The 20,179-nt window shown below is 46.0% G+C and overlaps 1 protein-coding gene across 1 annotated transcript in view; it reads left to right on the top strand.

The window, feature by feature from the left end:
* The window catches only part of cpne5a (copine Va), a 120,429-nt gene that overhangs the window by 81,004 nt on the left and 19,246 nt on the right, over positions 1 to 20,179 (top strand). Inside the window, exons 10-13 of the mRNA XM_073819832.1 lie at positions 1 to 97; positions 646 to 750; positions 13,524 to 13,565; positions 13,856 to 13,981. Coding sequence (XP_073675933.1) covers positions 1 to 97; positions 646 to 750; positions 13,524 to 13,565; positions 13,856 to 13,981 — 370 coding nt within the window. The remainder of the gene's footprint in view (positions 98 to 645; positions 751 to 13,523; positions 13,566 to 13,855; positions 13,982 to 20,179) is intronic.

Genomic DNA, 20,179 nt, shown 5'->3' with positions numbered 1-20,179 from the left:
CAACAATGCAGTTCTGTGCCAATAAGCTGGATAAGAAAGACTTCTTTGGCCGCTCTGACCCGTTCATGGTGTTCTACAGAAGTAATGAGGACGGAACGTGAGTTAGCTGTCTCTTTCACTCAGATGTGCAGGCAGGAAAGCGTGTCTTCTTTTTGTGAATCAATGTCCAAGGAAAAGTGAAGAAAATTGGTCAGGGTCTAAGGAATGTCTTTAGAAAGTTGTTGCCAGTAAAATTCACTTAGTACTCTTAACTCAGTTAAGACATACAAAATTCAAACTTCTGACTGTAATAAACAACCTGCTCTCATGACAAAAACATACCTGTGGGAAGTTTTTGCAAGTCGCGAAATATGTAGCGCCATGTATGTCTCATGACACATTTGATGTGAAATGTCCATTAGTGGTGCTAAAAGAGTGTTCGGTTCCCCAGAACAGATGAATGTACATATGGTACATTTTTTGTAAATGTCAATGCAGTTATGATTTAAAATGTCTGTTGAGTGGCAGTATAATTGTAATGAATAAAAATGAATGTGGGTACGGGTACGGGTACGTTTTCGTCGTGAGATCAGGTAGGTCATCAAATATAAGCATACAATGCTCACTTTTTGTTTGACTTTAACAACTTTGTTTTTTGTTTCATAGGTTCACTATCTGCCATAAAACTGAAGTGGTAAAGAATACGCTGAATCCTGTCTGGCAGCCATTCACAATTCCTGTCAGAGCACTCTGCAATGGAGATTATGACAGGTGCACTCACATATACTCACACAGACATGCATGTTTGTAATATCATAAATAAGAATATATGCAAGCAGCGATTATCGGGGTTCAAACACTTAAGGAATTTAAGCACATTTTTAAGATTTATGACTGTTATAGCACCACATGGTCAAATGTACATAAAATGTTTCATGTTTGTTTAGAATCATATGCTGTTGCATATGTTCATCTAGTTGAGTTTTCGTTTAGGATTTCTAGCCCTTTGGGTATAATTGGCCATATCCCTTTTAAAATGTTACCCTGTTGTAGCTTACCACAGTGTAAAGTTATGGATCTAGAGGGTCCGGAGAATTGTACTGCAGTGGTTTTTTAAGATTGAGTGAAAAACCTAGGACTAGTTCACAAAAGTATTTTTTTTTACATATTCTCAATCATTTACCAAATGATTTGATTGACAGCAGTGGTTCTAGAGGCAAAGTGGTCTAGAATGAGCTCTATCAAATGACACAATTATCGCACATATGTGCAGAAAACCATGCAATGTACAATCGTTTACGCCCTTGAAAAATGCAATATTGCCACCCAGTGGCTGATTTCTTTAAAATTTAAAAAAGGTCAAACATGCCCACCAAGTTTTGTTCTAATCAGCCTCCGTTAACCTTGTGTAAAAGGTGCTCAAATTTAGTCAGACAATGTCGACCATGTTTTTTGAGATACGCAAATATCCTTGTAGACGCTTTTGGCACTTAGGACCAAGACAGTTCTCTTACGAGAGGTCTCTCGTACTGCGTAAGTATCTTACGCTAGGGGAAAATCCTTTTCTGCGAGATATTGAAGCCAAAAATTATCCTTAATTTTGAAATAATGTAAAGCGCGTTGCAGCAGCATACAGACATAGGCGAAACAGCTTGCACGCCTATTGGCTGCTCTGCGGCAACTGCAGCAGCCTATAGAGCGAGGCCTGGCGCGACGCCAGATCCAATGGGGGCATTTCGCGCCCACTGCGTCGCTTCCCGCCAAACAGGGCATGGTCTAGGCCTATACATACCGCTCGCAGGCAGCTATTATCTGATTTTTCATCCTTCAAGCGAAGCACATGCATCGCTGGAGCCGGAGAAGAAGCCGCCGTCGACTGCAAGCATCTCAGCGGGACGAGCCACTGAAGCTGCTGGCCACGCCGCCTTCCGTGCCTTCCTGCTGCGCTTTCCGGCGCCTATATCCTTTATAATCTACAGTGTGTGTCGCCGCTGCGATACACACTGTTTCTCTAAAAAGAGCAAAGCGTCTTTTTAAAGATGCCTTCCTGCGGCTCGTGCAGATGCCAATGGCGACTCTGTCGCGCTGTAAAAAGCACTGTGTCCAGCGGGCCCCGGATCCTTCCCCCAGCCGACAAAGCTCGCTGGTTCGCCCGCCTGCTTCACCGACCTCGTCAGCCTCTGTTCCAGACGTAAAGCGGCCGCTGTCTGCCACCGCTTCCATCGACGCCGCTGACGAGGGGGCCATGAAGGAGGAAGAGGATTTCCGTTTCCCGCCAAAAGGGGAACGCGCATGCTGCTCAGAAGAGGTGATAGCAGCCCACTTATGTCTGCCCTCCGCTGGACGGCGTGCTAAGTCGGCCCTCCCCTCTAAAGCTTGCCGTCAGACGTCAAACCTACTCCGCCGCTCTTTCGCCACCACCAAGCCGCGTCAGCGCTGCGTAACATGGCCTCTCACCGTTGTTGAGAGGCACTCGTGGCTAACGCTTTCTGACATGTCTGAGTCTGAGCGTACCGCGTTTCTCGACGCGCCGCTCTCACCCGCTGGCCTATTCGGATCTTCTGTCAGGCTCAAGGCGCGAGACCGTGTTCACGCTCGTCTGGCCGCCGCCGCTGGACACGGCCCCTCCCCAGGATTGAGTTGAAACCTGAGCCTCCGGAATCGTCCTAGCACAACTAGGAAAACGACGGTGTACGAGTCCCGCTGTCGCCGGACCCCCACCAAAGTTATTCGCTCGTCCAGTTCCAGAAAATGTGACTGTTCCAGTGTTTTCTGCAGCCAACAAACCGGCTCCGTCGCCTGTTTGCCTGCACACAAAAGTCGTTCTCACGGCTACCCAGATAAACCCCCAATAGAGTGTATTTTCTGGTGTCCCGGCCACGGCCGATGGTGTTTCATGTGTAGTAAGCATGCCCACTACCCAGTGCCCATCTCTACACACAAGCACAGCCTGTCACACAGGTCCCGCGCACATAAAATCGACTCAGATCGATTGCGCTTCACAACCGGCCATGGCCGATGGTGTTTCATGTGTAGTAAGAATGCCCACTACCCAGTGCCCATCTCTTCACACAAGCACAGCCTGTCACACAGGTCCCGCGCACATAAAATCGACTCAGATCGATTGCGCTTCACATGTGGTAAATGTGCCCACTTCACAGTGCCCACAGACACCACATTATGCACGTCACACGGTTTCTGTAAAAACGAAACCAGTGTGCATTCGCTCTATGCAGGCGAACGTTGTTTGGAGTGTGTTAAATGTGCCCGCTGCCCCACAGCCACATCCACACACAGACATAATAGTTCCCGCTATCAGCGTGCTCCATGCCTCAAATGTCACGAGCACGTTTTGCACGAAACCAACGCGCATTCGCTCCACGCAAGCGAATGATGTTTGGAGTGTGTTAAATGTGACTGTTCCAGTGTTTTCTGCAGCCAACAAGCCGGTTCTGTCGCCCGCTTGCCTGCACACAAAGGTTGTTTTCACGGCTACCCAGATAAACCCCCAATAGAGTGTATTTTCTGGTGTCCCGGCCACGGCCGATGGTGTTTCATGTGTAGTAAGAATGCCCACTACCCAGTGCCCATCTCTTCACACAAGCACAGCCTGTCACACAGGTCCCGCACACATAAAATCGATTGCGCTTCACATGTGGTAAATGTGCCCACTTCACAGTGCCCACAGACACCACATTATGCACGTCACACGGTTTCTGTAAAAACGAAACCAGTGTGCATTCGCTCTATGCAGGCGAACGTTGTTTGGAGTGTGTTAAATGTGCCCGCTGCCCCACAGCCACATCCACACACAGACATAATAGTTCCCGCTATCAGCGTGCCCCATGCCTCAAATGTCACGAGCACGTTTTGCACGAAACCAACGCGCATTCGCTCCACGCAAGCGAACGATGTTTGGAGTGTGTTAAATGTGACTGTTCCAGTGTTTTCTGCAGCCAACAAGCCGGTTCTGTCGCCCGCTTGCCTGCACACAAAGGTTGTTTTCACGGCTACCCAGATAACCCCCCAATTGAGTGTATTTTCTGGAGTCCCGGCCATGGCCGATGGTGTTTCATGTGTAGTAAGAATGCCCACCACCCAGTGCCCATCTCTACACACAAGCACAGCCTGTCACACAGGTCCCGCGCACATAGAATCGACTCAGATCGATTGCGCTTCACAACCGGCCACGGCCGATGGTGTTTCATGTGTAGTAAGAATGCCCACTACCCAGTGCCCATCTCTACACACAAGCACAGCCTGTCACACAGGTCCCGCACACATAAAATCGACTCAGATCGATTGCGCTTTACAACCGGCCACGGCCGATGGTGTTTCATGTGTAGTAAGAATGCCCACTACCCAGTGCCCATCTCTACACACAAGCACAGCCTGTCACACAGGTCCCGCGCACATAGAATCGACTCAGATCGATTGCGCTTCACATGTGGTAAACGTGCCCACTTCACAGTGCCCACAGACATCACATTATGCACGTCACAAGGTTTCTGTAAAAGCGAAACCAAAATGCATTCCCTCGAACGTTGCAGTGAACGTTGTTTGCAGTGTGTTAAATGTGCCTGTTGCCACACAACCACATCCACACACAGACATAATAGTTCCCGCTATCAGCGCCCGCGCCCCGAATGTCACGAGCACGTCTCTTGTGCCACAGCACACCGAAACCACTCCTTTGCTGAACGAACGGAGCGCGCTTCGTATTCAACCTCTAGCTATTCATGCAAACACATGGGAAAAGCTTCCAGGGGTTTCAAAAAGGGGTGCTGGACATTATAAAAGGAGGCTATTCGCTACAGTTTCACCGACGCCCGCGCCGCTATACAGCGCGCGTCGAGACCACGATGCAGACAGAAGCAGCACACCTGCTTCGAGCCGAAGTGGCGAAACTATTGAGCAACGGGGTCATAGAGCCCCTTTCTCAAGCTCAGAGCGAAGGAGGGCTGTACAGCAGATATTTCCTGGTACCGAAAAAAGACGGGGGTCTCTAGATCTAAGGCAACTGAACAAAGCGCTGGTGAAGCGTCGGTTCAGGATGCTCACAACCAGAAAAAATCCTCGCGCAAGTTCGCCAAGGAGACTGGTTCGTGTCAGTGGATCTGAAAGACGCGTATTTTCAAATACAGATAGCGTCACGTCACAGGCGGTTTTTGAGATTCGCCTTCGAGGGCCAGGCATATCAGTACACAGTCCTGCCATTCGGTTTGTCCCAGGCACCCCATACATTTACGAAGTGCATGGACGCAGCGCTCGTTCCTCTCAGACTGAAAGGCGTGCGCATACTGAACTATTTGGACGATTGGCTGATTCTAGCGCAATCTCGCTCAGTGCTCGTGGAGCACACGACCATGTTACTCGATCACCTCGAGAATTTGGGTCTCAGTGTCAATTGGGTGAAGAGCTCTCTGTCTCCCAGTCAGAAGACTTCCTTCCTGGGCACAGAATTGGACTTGCTGTCAATGATAGCGCGGCTATCACCACAGCGCGCAGCAGACATTCTGCGCACAGCGGGCTCGTTCCGCTGCGGCGCGTCCGTCCCGCTCAAGAAATTTCAGAAAATGCTGGGTCTCATGGCCTCAGCGTCATCAGTTCTCCAGCTGGGTCTGCTCCTCATGCACCCACTGCAGTTCTGGTTGAAAGCACGCGTTCCGCGTCAAGCATGGGCGTCCGGTCGGCTTCGTCTCACGGTCAATCAGAAATGTGTCACAGCCCTGAAACCGTGGAAAGTAGTCGACTGGTACCAGTCAGGTGTAAGCCTAGGGACTTCCTCGAGAATAAAAGTGGTGTCTACGGACGCGTCCACCTCGGGATGGGGGGCTCTGCTCGAGGGCAGACCGTCTTTTGGCCAGTGGTCAGAACGGGAAAAGCTCCTGCATATCAACTGCCTCGAAATGCTGGCAGTACAGAACGCGCTGACGCGCTTCTGTCCCCAAATAAAGGAAAACCATGTACTAGTCCGCTCGGACAACATGTCAGTGGTGTCCTGCATAAATCGCCAGGGTGGTCTCAGGTCCAAAAACCTATACAGGCTTGCAGAACGCCTCCTGGTATGGGCTCAGCGCAACCTGCACTCGCTGAAAGCAGCGCATGTGCTGGGGCTCCTAAACATAGGGCCAGACAGACTGTCCAGGAACAACGTTCCAGCAGGCGAATGGTCTCTACACCCACAGACAGTACAACTGCTGTGGAAGAAATTCGGCAGAGCGGAAGTAGACCTGTTTGCGTTTCAGAACAACGCTCACTGTCTGGAATTTTTCTCCAAAAGCAGGGACGCGCTGGCCCACGAATGGCCCCGCCGTCATCTCTATGCTTTTCCCCCCATCTCTCTCCTACCTCAGGTGATAGAGTGTCAGGGAAAAAGGATGTTCAATACTGCTGATAGCGCCGTTTTGGCAAAACCAGCCCTGGTTCCCAGCGCTGATGCAGCTGACGAGCACTGCCCCGTGGCCGATACCAGTGAGGAGAGACCTTCTCTCTCAGGCCAGCGGCTCGATTTGGCATCCTCACCCAGAACTGTGGTCCCTTCATGTCTGGGCCACCAGACATATGATGAACATATGATGAACTCCCCAAAGGAGTATTAAACACGATCATGCAGGCTAGAGCCCCTTCTACGAGAAGGTTCTATTCATCAAAATGGTCTGTGTTTTCAGGTTGGTGTGCAGCCCGCGGCTCGTCACCCACTGACTGTGGTGTGACGGAGGTGCTTTCCTTTCTACAAGAGCTGCTGGACAAGGGCAGAACCCCGTCCACGCTCAAAGTCTATGTGGCGGCCATAGCAGCGTTCTCGAGGACAACGCTAGGTCAGTCAATAGGAAGGAACGATTTAGTTATTCGCTTCCTGAGGGGAGCTAGAAGACTGAATCCCCCCAGACCTCCCTCAGTCCCCGTATGGGACGTTTCTGTGGAACTAGAGGCCATGAAAGGTGGACCATTCGAGCCTCTGCAGACGATTGATCTGAAATACCTGTCTCTTAAGACTGTGTTTCTGCTGGCTCTCGCTTCAGTGAAGCGCATAGGGGACTTGCACGCGCTCTCCGTGGGCGCGACGTGCATGGAGTTTGGACCTAATGACTCTAAAGTCATACTCAAACCCAAGTATGGTTACGTTCCAAAATCCCTCAACACACCGTTTAGGGCACAGGTCAGCGCTCTGTCAGCCCTACCGGTCACTGATGAGGAAATGGATGCGAGCCTCCTATGGCCAGTCAGGGCATTACGAGCGTACGTGTCTCGCTCGTCTGCTTTTAGGCAGACAGAACAGCTTTTTGTTTCGTTTTATGGGCGTCCCAAGGGACTGGCCGCGTCGAAACAGAGCCTATCCAGATGGATAGTGGATGCTATTGCGCTGGCATATGCTTCCAAGGGCATGCAGTGCCCGCTGGGTGTCAGAGCACATTCCACGTGGGGCGTGGCCTCATCGTGGGCTTGGTCGAGTGGGATTGCCTTGCAAGATATTTGTACGGCGGCGGGCTGGGCCTCTCCGTCTACATTTATAAGGTTTTACAACCTGGAGGTTCCCGCCTTACAGGCCAGGCTGCTGTCAGTCTAGATAATCAGTGTTGTCTGACCTGATGCTATCAGCTCGGAATGCTGCGTCTACTGAGCACAGCTCTAGGGTCGACAGTGAAAGTAGTAGCACAAGATGTGCTTGGGCAAACTGTGTAAAGACCCATATTTCCAGGTCAGTTCAGGCCGTATCCCCGCCCTGTATGTACGTTAAACTTAGCGTCTGAGTGACGCTGCACTATGTGGAAGAGTGCGGCGTTGCCCCTCCCTCTTCCCCGGACTCCCTGTGAGTTCTCTAGGTGATTATGAACTATATGAACCCCGGGCTTTCGCCCTTGGGTCTTTGGTGTCAGATCTCAGCATGCACGGCGTTTTACACTGGGTCCCCTAGCGTAAGATACTTACGCAGTACGAGAGACTTCTCGTAAGAGAACGTACTCGGTTACTAACGTAACCTCGGTTCTCTCTAGAGAGGGAACGAGTACTGCGTATCTTGCCGTGCATGCGCACGCTCTGGTTGCTTCGATGATGAAAAACCAGATAATAGCTGCCTGCGAGCGGTTTTTATAGGCCTAGACCACGCCCTTTTAGGCGGGAAGCGACGCAAAGGGCGCGAAATGCCCCCATTGGATCTGGCGTCGTGCCAGGCCTCGCTCTATAGGCTGCTGCAGTTGCCGCAGAGCAGCCAATAGGCGCGCAAGCTGTTTCGCCTATGTCTGTATGCTGCTGCAACGCGCTTTACATTATTTCAAAATTAAGGATAATTTTTGGCTTCAATATCTTGCAGAAAAGGATTTTCCCCTAGCGTAAGATACTAACGCCGTACTCGTTCCCTCTCTAGAGAGAACCGAGGTTACGTTAGTAACCGAGTACGTTTTTTCATTGTGACCTCAGACTGAGCTCTTACAAGTTTGGCAGAGATATCTAATTGCATTCAGGAGTTATAGGCATTTTACTAAAAGTAGCCCTGCCCCTATTGAATGTTTTGGCATCCCTTTGCGACGGTTGAAAGTTCAACTTTTTTATATATATACTGTATATTGACATTTATCTTCAGAGAATCTTTCTGGACTGGTTTGGTTTTCCAACGACATAAGACACTTGAGCCTGCAACTGACTGTTTAGGAGCATTTTTGTACCTTTAATCGCCCCTGTGAGGCTGATTGGTGCCAGCCTTGGTCATGTTGTAGGCGGTGTGAGTACTACCATCCCTCCAAGTTTCAAGTCTCTACGACTTACGGTTTGGTCATTATCTGTGACCAGGCTAACAATTCCAATAGGTTTTCAGCGCTATGTGCTTGAACCCCTTACAGTAATAATATTGTGTTATTGTTTAATGCAGTAGATCACTTTTAGTATAGGGCTATTTACAGGTGTTTAGTTTATAGAGATGTTTAAGCGTGTATTATGCTAATTAATCTGTGGGCAAATGCTCCTTTATTTAGAACCGTTTGAGGGTTTAACATTAGAATGAGGATAAGAGCTCATTTATGTGCGTGCAGTGTTGTAAAGCCTGCAGAAATTTATCACGAGAGTGCTGTTGTACCCAGACGAGACCCTGTGTACGTGTGTGTCGGAGGGATCGTGTTCCTGTGCTCTTTGATTCAGTCGCACATTGAGACCAGACTGCTGGTACTCATTGCATCAGCATTATTTGATCACAGACAGCCCTGTTCACGCTGCTGTGCTGCTGTGATTTATGTGCTCTACAAGGACACATTATTTTAGCTTTGTATTTTCTGTGTAGCAGATACTTGTGTGTTTGCACTGCACTGTTTTTTTGTTGCTCTCCATAGGCCTATGTACTATCCAGTGTGCGTGTCACTCAGTTTGTTGTGTTCATGAATATTTGGTAGGCTATACTTTTGTGTGTGTGTTTGAGTGTGTATGTGTTCATTTTCATGGCCCAGGTGAGACTTGCAGACGCGTTGGCAGCTGTGTGTCGTCTGAGAGCTGTCATAGCCAATCAGGGCACAGGGAACAGAACCACCTGCCACCTAGTCCCCACCTGGCCTCTGATCCTGTGTGTGTGAGAGACTGAGCGAAAGAGAAAGAGAAAAAGGAAAGGGAAACTCCAGCTGTTGTTGTGCTGTGCTAATTATTACCTGTTGTAAGGATGCCAGCAGAGAGGAGTATTTATATTGCAGCTGGGATATATTTTTCAACAAAAATGTCTGTAATTAGAGTTTTATATGATATACAGATCCTAATATATTGGATTGAAGTCAGAAAAGGGTCAGAAATGATATCATGGATGAATATTTTCTGGCCTATAATGACTTTGGAAAGATGACAGCATCATTATGTTAGTTTTACAAAGAGATTGGTTGGTCTGTGAGTCAAAATTGTTGACTTTAGCAATCTTCGCCACCATTGGTATTTCATGCAGTTTCCATGCCTCACTCAATAAAGCCTAACCCAAGAATATTACAGATATCTCAATAGCGCTTTTTCATTTTTGAACTGTCACCATTGGTATATAATGCAACAAGGATTGCTAAAGTCAACAGATTTTAGTAATAGACTTATCAATCTCTGTGTAAAAGTAAAATAATAATGCTGCCATCTTTCTAAAATATTTGCCTCCTGTAATTTGACTCAAAATCTCAGGCAGAAAAAAGAAATTCACAAAGTACACTTAGTAAATATTTATCCATGGCATTTAATATTTTGGCTTCTTCATTTACGTATGGATTTCACCAGAGGAAAAAATAGCTACGGAAGACTGGAAAAAGGCAAATCATGATTTTCAACCAGGGTCAGAAATTTATTTTTCCATTAAGGAGTAATATTTGCCCCCTTGGGTTGTTTTCGCAATTTGTAAGGCCAAGTTTTATAATCACCTTATTATCATAAAAACCATATGTTGTCTTTAATGTCAAATACTTACTGTCAAATACTTACCGTTAAATATTTACTTTAATCAATATTTTAAACTGTTGTCAATAATATCCATATAGTGTCTCCATGTATTTTAGCCACGCCACACTCTGGCTTCATAGACAAACATGTCGGCCGTTTTCAGCGCTGACTATTCTAAGCACCTCTGACTGGCCAATGCATTCCTAAGTTCAACAGAAATGCGTTTGATTGGTTATAAGACTCAACGCTGCACAAACAATGCGTAAAAGCTATCTGATGCAGTATGAGCCAATCCGAATGTAATTCCGTGAATTTACACTTTTCATTTATTTTCACATTTTATTTTAATCACTACAACAGTACATTGTTTAATTGTGCAGGGGCAATTTTTGCCCATTTTTTATTGAATTTATGGGAATTTTTTTGCTTATTTCGGTGGCATTTTTGCCACATTTCTGACCTTGCTTTAAACCAATAGTGTGGCAGAGAGCATAATATTTTGACATTATTTGATTCATTTAAGAATCATTACATGTGAAAGACTGCTTCTACTGATTATCAGCTTAGGTTGTGCTGATACCATCCAAAAGCTCAAGTTGAGTTTGTTTTTAGCTGCTGTGACCATCTGTGTGCATCTTCTGGGTGTTTGTCTCTTCTTTTTCACTGAGACAAATGCATTTGTGGTGTCAGGTTAGTAAAGAGGGTGGCGCCTCCTTCAGGGTTCTTAAACAAATGAGAGCAAATTTGGTTTGATTGACATGAGGGGAAGCCATAATTTGCCCAAAGTGTCACAACTGATCTGCATCTGTCTGTGATCTTGGGGAGAGACAGGTAACAGCACTTAACCCTGTCAATCAGCCACACTCCTGAGGGAAACATCTCAGACTTTACAGAGGAAATTACTGCAGGGCTTCTTGATATAACTGACACCTCTGGGTGCTTGGTAGAAAGTTGTGGAAGTTGTTTTCCAGTAGAATGACCTATAAATTAGGCAGAATTTCTAAACAGACTACACGTTTTCCTATATTTTTCTAGTGTTTTCTGGTTTGATTTGTGAAGAAAATGTTTACTATATTTAAAATGTATTTAAAAAATATATAATATGTTTTATTACTGTTCAAATGTTTAGGGTTGGCAAGATTTTGTAAAGTTTCTGAAAGAAGTGTCTTATGCTAACCAAATCTGAATTTATTTGGTAAAAAAAAAACACTTATAAAATACTAATATTGTGAAATATTATTACTAATTAAAATAACTGTTCTCTATTTAAAACGCTATTTATTCCTGTGATGGCAAAGCCAAATTTTGAGCAAACCATTACTCCAGTCTTCAAAGTCACACGATCCTTTAGAAGTCATTCTAATTTGCTAATTTGGAATGGGAAAAAAATCTTATTATGTTAAAAACAACTGCTCTGCTTAAGATTCTTTTGGAAACTGTATTTTTCAGGATTTTTAAAAAAATGAAAAGTTAAAATGAACATAATTTATTTGAAATATAAATCTTTTGTAACAAAATTAAAAAGTCTTTACTGCCACTTTTGATAATGCATCCTTGCTGAACAAAAGTATTTTTGAATTCCTTAATAAATCTTACTAACCCCAAAATTTGATCAGTGTATATAATATAATTTTAGATAGTGTAGTTTTAAGCCACTCCAGCCTGTTATTGTGGTGTAATATATTTCAGAGTAAACATAAAACCAAACTACTGTATGGTTGGTCACTTTACATGTCAATCAGACTCTTGGCTAGAATAAGCTTCTATGTGAACTGGACCTTTTGCTATTTAGTTGAAATTCTGTGAAATTACTGGTTGCCTGTCTGCAGGGAATCTGAATACTGATAGACAGGATGTGTGCCATATGATCTCTGATGAATTTGCTACATCTGTTCTCTTACTCCAGAGCTGAACCAGTCTGCTTTACCAACAGATGGAGAGTTTCCCCATGTTCTCTATGGAATTACTCAGTAGAGGCTTTCTGTTTAGGTTCATTTCAACTCAGATGATGCTTTTGTGCCAATGAGATTTCAGTACTACCTTTGCAGAGTAAACAATCAGCAAATTTTCCTAATCAAGCAATCGTACAAAATCATAATTTACATCCTACGATGGTGTATATTTTCCACTTTTTTGTAGCATAATCAAGTAAAAAAAATAAATAGGTCTGCTGAAAAGTCCAGCCATGAATTGCCATCAACCAGCCCGTGCTGCCCATTTCTTGTAAATCTTGACCAATAAAGGCTTTCTGTTTAAAAGAATAGTTCATCCAAAAATGTAAATTACCCATTGATTTACTCACCCTCAAGCCATTCTAGATGTATATGACTTTCTTCTTTCAGACAAATATAGAGTTATATTAAAAATGTCCTGGCACTTCCAAGCTTTATAACGGTAGTGGATGAGGTTTAAGATTTTGAAGAATCATATTCATCTGAAAGAAGAAAATCATGTACTCCTAGGGTGGATTGAGGGTGAGTAAATCATGAGGTAATTTTCCTTGTTGGGTGAACTGTCCCTTTAATAAGATTGGACAACAGCATCCAAAACACAACATACATTATGCTGGTTATTTAAAAGAGAAAGAGGAATGATTGGCTGAATTGTGTTTAATATTTACAGTTGCCTGTTTTTTGTTCATTAATTGTCATCGTAACAGAATTGTAAATTCAAACCTATCCCTGCATTTTGTGATAACAAGTGTGTGACATGCCTTGGCGCCAAATGCCGTTTAGAGCCATTACCCTTGAAAGCCATTTTTATTAACAAGGCTACAAATCTCGGCTGCCTCTGTGTAATTGATCGCGTTAACTTGCTTTGAACAGAATGAATTTCTAATTATTCAAAACTTCAGATGTAATTAATGTTTAAATGAAACTCGCCTGCGTCCTGTCAGGTGAAGTGACGCTCCACGGCTGCTCTGTGTCACAGCCCAGGAGTTCAGTCTCTGCCGACCGCTGTTTAATTCAGAGTGCACTGTCTGGATAATGGCCTGTAATTGGTTGGTTTTAGCATGGAGATGAAAAACACAGTGAGACGGAGTCTCTCAGGCCTGCTTTAATCAGAAAACATCCATCAGTTCTGCTGCCGCTCTCTTTTTAGTATCTGAAAAATAGCAAACAGTGTTTCTAAATGCTCTGTTTTGAATCTTTCAGGTCAATTAAAGTGGAGGTGTACGACTGGGATAGAGATGGCAGGTAGAAAAAACATGCACATTTGTTTTCTTTTCACACTGCACATTTATGTAATGTATTCTCCTATACACCCTACACAAAAACACTTTATTTTTTCAAATCATAATTTTTTTCCTTGATAACATAGCTGCAGAATTTCCCTCTAGCTTCCTTTGGCACCTGTCGTCAGCTCTGCTCTAAAATGCCTGGCAGTAACAAATACTGATCACTCCAGATCTAATATAAAAGTTTAAATCCATCTGTCTTCATCATCACAGACTGTAAAAGTCTCTTTGTTGTTTTTTGTGCTTCAGTCATGATTTTATCGGGGAGTTCACCACCAGCTACAGAGAGCTCTCTCGCGGTCAGAGTCAGTTCAACGTGTATGAGGTGAGTTCATTGAAGCAGAAACTGATCCATTTATCATCTGAGAATCTATTGTATTTAGAGGGATTTAGTTTATGATGTCAGAAAAATAAATAAAAATGTGTGTGTGTGTCATGTGGAACGGAGTATGTTTATAATAATATAGGGGAGATATTCAGAGTGGTTGTTCTCCATTAGTGTTTTTAATGGTGGACTCTTTAAATATTACATTTAGTTCCACCCCCAGTGAATATGTTTTATTTAAAGGAAAATGATGAACAAAACAAAAATGTTTCTTGCTGGTTGTTTAGGTAACAAATTTAATGTTAATAAATTGTGAAAATGGGTCAAATTAATATAACAAAATTATAATATACAGTTGCGATCTAAATTATTCAGTCCCCTCGACCTGCAAAAAAAATTGCTGAAGAGAACAACATTTTGTGAAAACAATTCAACAAAGGCATCAGTAAACTGTTGGAGAACGTCTCTAGGTTACGTATGTAACCTTAGTTCCCTGAGAATAGGGAACGAGACAGCAAGGCAACACAATACATCTTCATTGTCTGAAGCTTTATCGTCCGAAGCATGGCGAAGAAGTCTAGAGGACGCAGTGTCTCGTTCCATATTCTCAGGGAACTAAGGTTACATACGTAACCTAGAGACGTTCCCTTCCGAAGGGAACTCTCACTGCGTCCTCTAGAGGGCGCTTTGGGGAACGGGTATACCAACGCTGCCATGCTGAGGGGAGTGCATGCTAAGCCAGCGAGCACTAAGCAACAATTCTGAGAGGAATTGCCCCTACTAGGACGTGGTGACGGCTGTCAAAACGTTACCCCTCACGGCCAGAGGCCTGAACTGTTACCCACTTACCAGACTGGGTAGAACCCAGGGCACAGCTCAGGCTTGGAATTAGAGTAATTCCTTCTGAGGGAAACGGCTAAGTTTCAATGGAAACTTAGACTTGTCAGAACCAGGGACTACCGCAACATAGGGCCTAGTTCCCTCAGGAACTGGCTCCCATATGAGGGCAGAAACCTGTCCTGGGTCCGTTCAAAGGGCCACTAGTAGTGGCACGCCCTAATAGTGGATGGTCAGCAGACATCAGCTATGATATCAAAGGAGTCGAACCCAGGGAACCGGGGTTGAGAGCCAACTCCAATAGATGGGAACGAAGCAAAACGCGTGACCCATACCAAAAATGGTTTAAAGGAGGAACCCAAAACTTGGTGGGAACCTACCAACACGTGGATTTATAGAAGTGCCCCAGGTATATGTGCACTTACCACTCTTGTGGTTTTAAAGGAAGACGCCCAGGCATAGCGTGGGATGCTTACCGAAATGATCGGATTTAAGGAGAGTGTTTTCCCAGGGGGTTTCACTATCAGCTCCATGCCGTCTGAAGAGACGGAAAAGGGGATAACCCTGACGGTGAGGGGATTGCCACGCTGACCCTACTCTGGACAGAGGCTCGCAAGCTATCTGTCAACAGAGATGAACATGGAGCTGAGACCATCCTGTAATAGTGGACGGTAGCAGAGGACAATTCCTAACTCTGCCACAGGAAGGATTGATCTCCAGAAGCACTGCTCTCAGGGAACCCTTAATGAGAAGGGGGAGCGTGCACAGCCCGGTCCACATGACCTGTATAAAGGTCCGGCAATCTCATGAAGGTGGGTTGGCGCTCACAGAGGACCCTTCCAAAGAAGGGGAGCTGCGTAACCCAACAGGAGCGAATGCTCTCAACGTTACCCTTCATAGAGGGGAGCATACATCAGAATACAAGGCTGGAGAGTAAAAACCTGAAGCATGAAGGTCAAGCTCCTGCCCTGAGACACAGGAAGGAGAACTTGGCCACCAAGGAGTGGTGCTCTTATTAGTGAACCCTTGAAAAGGGGGCACGCCAACGTCCTTGTAGAAGGTCCGTAACTCTCAAAGGTCTATCCCTGGTAGATTCCTACCCTAAGAAGGGAGGAAGAATTTCCATCCTGGGATGGTGCTCTGAAGGAAACCCTAAACTTAGGGGAGCTATAAGGTCAGTTCCAACAATCCTGCGCACAGGGAGGAATGTGAGTTCTTAAACTCTAACAAACCCTTTCCTCAGAAAGGGGAGCACTGTTTGGTTTGCCTTGAAAGATTCTGGGTAGCTCCGGAATTAAATATAAGGACAGCTTCCTAACCCTGAGGTCAGGGGGAAAAACCATCCTAGGGTTTTAACACTTCGTAAAACCTTTCCTCGGAAAGGGAAGTGAAATGAGGCCTGATGAGCGAGAATCGATCCTAAAGTGACGGCTTTCTAAGGTGTTTAAAACACCGAAGGATGCTCAAACCCTCTCACATAGAGGGAGGCATTCGTCAGCCCGGGTGTAGATCCTACATCAAGTACTGCCTCAGCCCTCAGGCTTAGAATGAGGTGACATTGAGTGGCGCTCAGATTCTTTTTTTTTTTTACATAAAACCCTTTACGCAGAAAGGGGAGCGTTCACCAAAGAAAACCGTAAATCATGACCCAAAGCTGGAAAGCGTATCACCAGGTGGTGCTCAAATAAACCCTTTTCCGCAGAAAAGGGAGCATCCAAAGCTGCTCCGAGTCCGCAGCGAGCACTCCAGCCTGCTGGCACTCCTATTTAAGTGAACACCTGTCTCAACAGGTGGAGATACTCAGTTTCCATGGAAACCGTTATTTAGGAGTGGACACGAAGCGGATCCTCGCACTCAGGCCGTCTGCAACAGAGTTGTTAAACATACTAGTGCAATCTTAAAAATGAATATCTAGATGCTTACCTAGGAGAAAGGAAATTTTTTTTCCTTTGCTTGTTTAACCACTGAAGAGGGGAAGCCTGATTGTAGGCTGCCCTGCTGGAACAAGTGTTGTGCAGACGGACACCACCATACAACCGGAAGGGAGGGGTGCTCCGTCGAGATGTTTCCATATTCCTTTTCCTAAGGAAAAACACAACACGCAACCTAACCCCGCAGGCCAAACGCCTATCCAGCCATAGGGGGGCGTTATTAGGGAGTTATGCTCCTGTCTCAACAGGGCATAAGTCTACACTAGGCCTGCAAAGGACAGCATTAAACATACCAAGGGCAAACCTAAGAGAAAGACTTAGGGAGCTTACCTTGAAGAGGACAGAAGTCCTATGTGTAATATATGCTGTAAGGGTTGGTTTACCGCACAGCCTGTGGCGTGGAGAGGGCAAACACTGCCGTAACCTTAATCCATAGGATCAGAGGGGGAGCATCCGCTGTAGACTCGTCGTATTTCTTCTGTGAAGAGAGAAAACGTACACAGGCCTGAGACAGTATGAAGTTCCTTCAAAAAATAAAAAATGGATCTTACTCACCCATTTAAGAGCATCCTGCTTCATTGAAAAAGGCGGGATTTCCCTCAGAAACCGCCTAATTCCAGACCATCAGTAAATTAGGGTTCCATACAGGTAGAACCACCAAAGAACATCATGGGTCCGGGGAGTGCAGGAAGCTTTAATGGAGACAGGGGAATTAATATGGCGACCCGACTGGACCGAGGGAAGGTGAGGTTTTTATTTCGTACTGCTCTGACCCTTGCGAGAATTTTGTCTCGCTTGGATCACTTCCCTCAAATCCTGTCTGCCACCCTTCGATCCGCGTCGCCTCCTAGACCTGCCCGCAGGCGGAGGAGGAGCGCGGGATGCAACACTAGCCTTCTGCACTTGCCTCTGTTCCTCAGAAGGAGGCGGAGCAGGACCCCTGTGGTGTTCGGGCTGAAACCTGGACCTTCGAGGGATAAAGGACTTGAAGGCAGCTGAGCGCGTCTTCGCTTCTCTGAACTTTTCGACCACCGTCTCGATGGAGGCACCGAAAAGCTCAGATGGCGAAACCGGTGCGTCGAGAAGAAAGCCCTTCTCTTTCCTCCCGACATCAGCCAGGTTCACCCACAGATGTCTCTCCGTAACCACCATAGCCCCCATAGCCCCACCCATATGGGTAGCGGCCTGCTTGGTGGCACGGAGAGCAAGATCTGTGGTGCGACGGAGCTCAGCCACCTGGTCAGGGGAGAGACCCTGACCATTGTCCAGGTCTTTCAGCAGATCGGCTTGGTAGGCTTGGAGCACTGCCATGGTGTGCAATGCACCCACCGCCTGACCTGCTGCTGCATACGCTCTGCCGTTCAACCGGGATGTTACTTGCAGGGCCGGAGAAGGCAGAGAGGGAGTCTTGAGAGAGGAAGCCCACCCCGTGGAGAGATAGCAGGCTAGCGTCTCTTCAACAGGGGGCATCCTCTCATAGCCGTGGTCGCGCAATCCCTCGATGTTAGCATAGTTCGCCACGGAAGAACTATGAATGCGGGCCAAGTACGGCTTCTTCCAGACCTTCTCGATCTCTGCATGAAGATCGGGAAGGAATGGAAGGCTCACCGGAGCTGGGTGGTTATGGCCTGAAAGATAGCGCTCGTCGAGGCGACCTCGCGATATTACTTTTCTAGCCCGCTTCCACGGCAGGTCAAGCCTGGCCGTGGCGCGGTCCATAACCTCCAGCAGTTCTTCGTATGCAGGGCAGGAAGGTTGAGAGGATTCAGCCTCAGCCTCTTCATCCATCTCTAGCACTTCCTGTTCTTCTTGGGTGGAACCCAAAAGAGCACTTGCTCCTGGATCTGATGATGTCAGCGATAACGCATCATCATCAGCTTGGAGCCTGTCATCGTCTCTGGCTGGCGAGTAAGAGAGAGAAAGACCCCTCTCAAGTTCGTCAGCCAGTTCCACTTGCGAGCCCCACGAGCTCAGTTTCCTCCGTGCCTCGGCAGCGGCAGGACCCGAACCGCGAGGAGCAAGTGGACGCTCATCTTTCCTCAGAAAAAGAGACAGACGAGACCGGAGCTTTCTCATAGAGAAGCGCTCGCAATGAACACACGATGCCCCCTCAAGGACATCGCGTGCGTGCTCTTCGCCCAAACAGAATACGCAAAGATCATGTGTGTCATCAGGTGTCAAATAACGAGGACACGGATCAACACACCGCTTAAACGACTTGCTAGTGCTCGCCATGATAGTAGCTCAAAGAAAGGATTCTTACCGTTTCTTCCAATGCACTTCCAAACAGAGAAAGCTGAAAACAGCGAAGATGTATTGTGTTGCACGGGCGCCTCTTTTATGTTATGGTCGCCCGGTAGTGACGCAGCGGCAGCGACTTGCGCGCCGCGGTGACGTCATACGCTGGCGCCGGCCATTTCATGTAGTTTTTCTATGCATTCTTCAGACTCGAGGGCACGCTGCAGCGTTCCCCAAAGCGCCCTCTAGAGGACGCAGTGAGAGTTCCCTTCGGAAGGGAACGTTTATTAATACACATATAAGTAATCCTGAGAATTCAAGTTATTGAAGTAAAAAAAAGAATGGAAAAAAAATCTAATTGGCTCTAAACTCCTTTTTTCAAATGATTCAACCCCCAAAAGTAAATTTGGTGCAGAATCTTTTATTCTTTAAAACCACCAATAAATGCTGCTTGGAAGTACTTAGAAGCTTACCTCACATATCTACTGCAATCTTGGCCCATTTCTTGCCTGAAAAAGCTTTCAGATCACTAATAATCTTTGGTTTTCACATTGCCACTGCATTCTTCATATTCAACCAAATACTTCCAATGAGAATTAAGTCTGGAGACTGAATAGGCCACTCAAGAACATTAAATGACTGATCCCTGAATCAAGCATTAGTAGATTTGGATGTATACTTTGGGATGATTGTCCTGCAGGAAATCCATTGATCATTAGCTTCAGTCATTGCAACAAAGGCATCACATTTCTTGCCAAAATGACCTGATACTTCAAAGAATCCATGATATCCTTAATACGGTCATGTTTTCCACTTCCTGCTACAGTAAAACAACCCCATAACAGGACTGGCCCACCTCCATGTTTGACTATGGAGATGGTGTTCTTATGCTTATAAGCTTTGCCTTTTTTTGCACCAGACATACCGCTGACCCATAGGTCCAAAAAAGTTCCAGTTTGGTCACATCACTTTATAGAACATTGGTCCAGAACTTCACAGGTCTATCCAACTTAATTTCAGCATGTTCAAGTCTGCCTTTTTGTTCTTCTTGGTCAAAAGTGGTATTTGGCAAGATGCCTCAACGTGAAGGCCATACTTGTCCAGTGTTCTTCTAATACACACTGCATTGAAATATTTTTCCTTCTTTTGTCGGGTCAAGTCTTTGCTGTACATTGCAGGTTTTTCTCAGTTGCTCTGATTAAACATTTTTATGATATTGTGTTTTTTTGTTTTTTTTTGTTT

The sequence above is a fragment of the Garra rufa genome, chromosome 15, assembly GCF_049309525.1.
Source record: "Garra rufa chromosome 15, GarRuf1.0, whole genome shotgun sequence".
Lineage (NCBI taxonomy): Eukaryota > Metazoa > Chordata > Actinopteri > Cypriniformes > Cyprinidae > Garra > Garra rufa.
This window is presented reverse-complemented; position numbering and strand designations above follow the sequence as displayed.